The 2,500-nt window shown below is 39.4% G+C and overlaps 1 protein-coding gene across 1 annotated transcript in view; it reads left to right on the forward strand.

Annotated features, from left to right (window-relative positions):
• LOC137976037 (N-acylglucosamine 2-epimerase-like) overlaps positions 1 to 2,500 on the forward strand; it is a 13,499-nt gene that overhangs the window by 8,315 nt on the left and 2,684 nt on the right. The window contains exons 6-7 of the mRNA XM_068823294.1: positions 895 to 1,284; positions 1,835 to 1,922. Coding sequence (XP_068679395.1) covers positions 895 to 1,284; positions 1,835 to 1,922 — 478 coding nt within the window. The remainder of the gene's footprint in view (positions 1 to 894; positions 1,285 to 1,834; positions 1,923 to 2,500) is intronic.

Here is a 2,500-nt window from a genome sequence, read left to right on the forward strand (position 1 = left end):
ACGCAAGTAATGTACGACTTCAATGAGAAAACTGCAGCTTCACACCGTCCGTTTTACAGTTCGATTCATTTCTTCGCCATCCTCAGTGAAGGGACAACAATGAAAAATGGGCGAACTGTCCTGTGGAGGACGTAAGCGCACGACTCCAAATTTCAGTTCCCTTTCAACATTTTTTACTTCCATTAAAGTAAATTTGAATTGTAGACATCCGGTATACATTTCATATCCGAAACGTGATTAACCATCATGAATATTTATGAGGTGCTTCTCCCAAACTAAGTAAAGCGAAAAACCAGAATTTTAGAACCGGATTCGATGTTTCTGTTCACAAAAGTCGAATTAGTCTTAAATGATTCCTAAACATCTCTATTGAAAAATCCGGCCTAAACATTACAACTAAAATGGTTTAGATTACCGCATTGAAGAAAAATGCATATCACGTTCGACCATTTCGCTCCATTGCCCAGCGCGCCTTCAAATTTCACGCTTCGAGACTAACAAACTCTCGAATGTCTTGCACCATTCTGCGCGATGGGTTACCGACGTAATCGTCCTAGGGTAACCTCTCTTACAAAGCACGCAACCGGGAACCAATTTTAAAGAGGAACAAAGAAGAAGTAAATGACACAGGGAAAACAGAACCTTTTTTCAGTCCTTTTTCTGCACACAACAAAAAGTGTCATGTTCCTGAAGGCAAGTTTCCGGAAATTCCCTCTCTTCACCAAAAAAAGCTAATTCATAAATACAAAAGCACGGTTTGAATAACACGTCAGTAATGAAATATCCATGAAGTTTTCCAAAAACGTTTCCAAAAACGTTTCCAAAAAAGAGGTTTATTGTTATTCGCTTGCATGATGTTAAAACTAATATTTTGTTACACCCATTCGTTCTCAGAGAAGGGGGCAGGTTGTTCTTGAAAAAGTCTCCGAAGACGGAAGAGAAATCTCCGGCTCAGAAGGTCGACTCATCAACCCCGGACACGCTATCCAAGCAGGATGGTTCCTTCTTCAGTACGCTACACGCAAAAAGAACGAGGAGTTAGCGAAGATTGCCATTGACAAGTTCATCATGCAGTCATTCGAGATCGGATGGGATGACATGTATGGAGGAATTATATATATGCTGGATGCAAACGGTTACTCTCCAACTCAACTTGAATGGAATATGAAGCTTTGGTGGCCGCATGCTGACGCTCTTATCGCATTCCTTATGGCGTACAAGGAAACCAGAGATGAAAACTTCATAAAGAAATTTGATCTTGTGTTTCAATACACCTTCTCACATGTAAGCGATGCTGCGTTTTGTTACTTGACAAGGCGTAAACCTAGTAAATTATTTAATCCTTATTTAAAGTAAGCAATAAGAGAGCATTGTTGGCGAACTAGAGTAATCTTTGCTATTGGCATCGTTAAGTCGTGTCGACAATACACTCAAAATTCAAATGTTTGTTAGAAAGGTTGGCGACTTCTTTCTTTTTGAAAACGGGATTTTGTGATAAACGCGATCAGCCTGCGAGCTTTTGAGCGTAAGTAGGGCAACCAGAAAACGTAAAAAAATGTACGCTCCATGTTGTCACTAACGGCATTTAACGTTCATATACTCCTTGTGACAAACTACAACAAAGGAAGGGAAATCTCTCAAAATTCCTAGGCAAAGACAAAGATTTTGCCAAGGTTGAAACGCAATACATCAATAAAAACCCCAGGGAGGTTTATTTGAACACTTGTGTCCATCTCTGAACGAAATGGATTAACTGTTTACAACAAGAGTAGCTTTTGTCTTTAATTTGAAAAAGAACGATTGAAATGTCAGTCGCCATATTTTTTGTCTTTAGTTTTCTGATCCGAAGTATGGCGAGTGGTTTGGTTACCTTAATCAGAAAGGAGAGGTTACACACACATTCAAGGGAGGACCATTCAAAGGTACGTTAATCACTCATTCAAGAGGCTTTCAAACAAGAACCGCAAAACCAAAGGCTATTCGCCAAATCACGACCGACGAAGAAAATCAAACGAACCAGTCATAACGCAGAACCATGCAGCTGGCAATAAGCGCGGGAAAATGTATAGAAGAAAGTCAAGTTCGTTTTGGTTTTATCTCCAATTGGCTGAGAATTAAGCGCTAGATTTTAGGGCAATTATCACGCGTCGAAATGCACGTCCTCTACAATTGGTTACAAAAAGCAATACACTACGAAAAAAAGAAATGAATGAAATAGAATAATGTTCATAATTTGAACTGCGAAAATGAAATACAGGAGAGTTGGGAATTCATAGCCGCAGTTAACACCAACTTAAGCCGCTGCGAAGAAAAACCATGCTCGAACGGAGCTGAAACACGTGACCATTCGATTGCGCTGCTTTGCTCTTCCAAAATTAATTAAAATTAAAACTTTGTTTATCGTGGAAGTGCACTTAGCTATCAAGCTACTTCACAGGCACTACACTTTTAATAACCTGAAAGGAACAATTCAAACTTAACAGAAACATGATTAAGGACC

Source organism: Montipora foliosa, chromosome 11, assembly GCF_036669935.1.
Source record: "Montipora foliosa isolate CH-2021 chromosome 11, ASM3666993v2, whole genome shotgun sequence".
Taxonomy (NCBI): Eukaryota; Metazoa; Cnidaria; class Anthozoa; order Scleractinia; family Acroporidae; genus Montipora; species Montipora foliosa.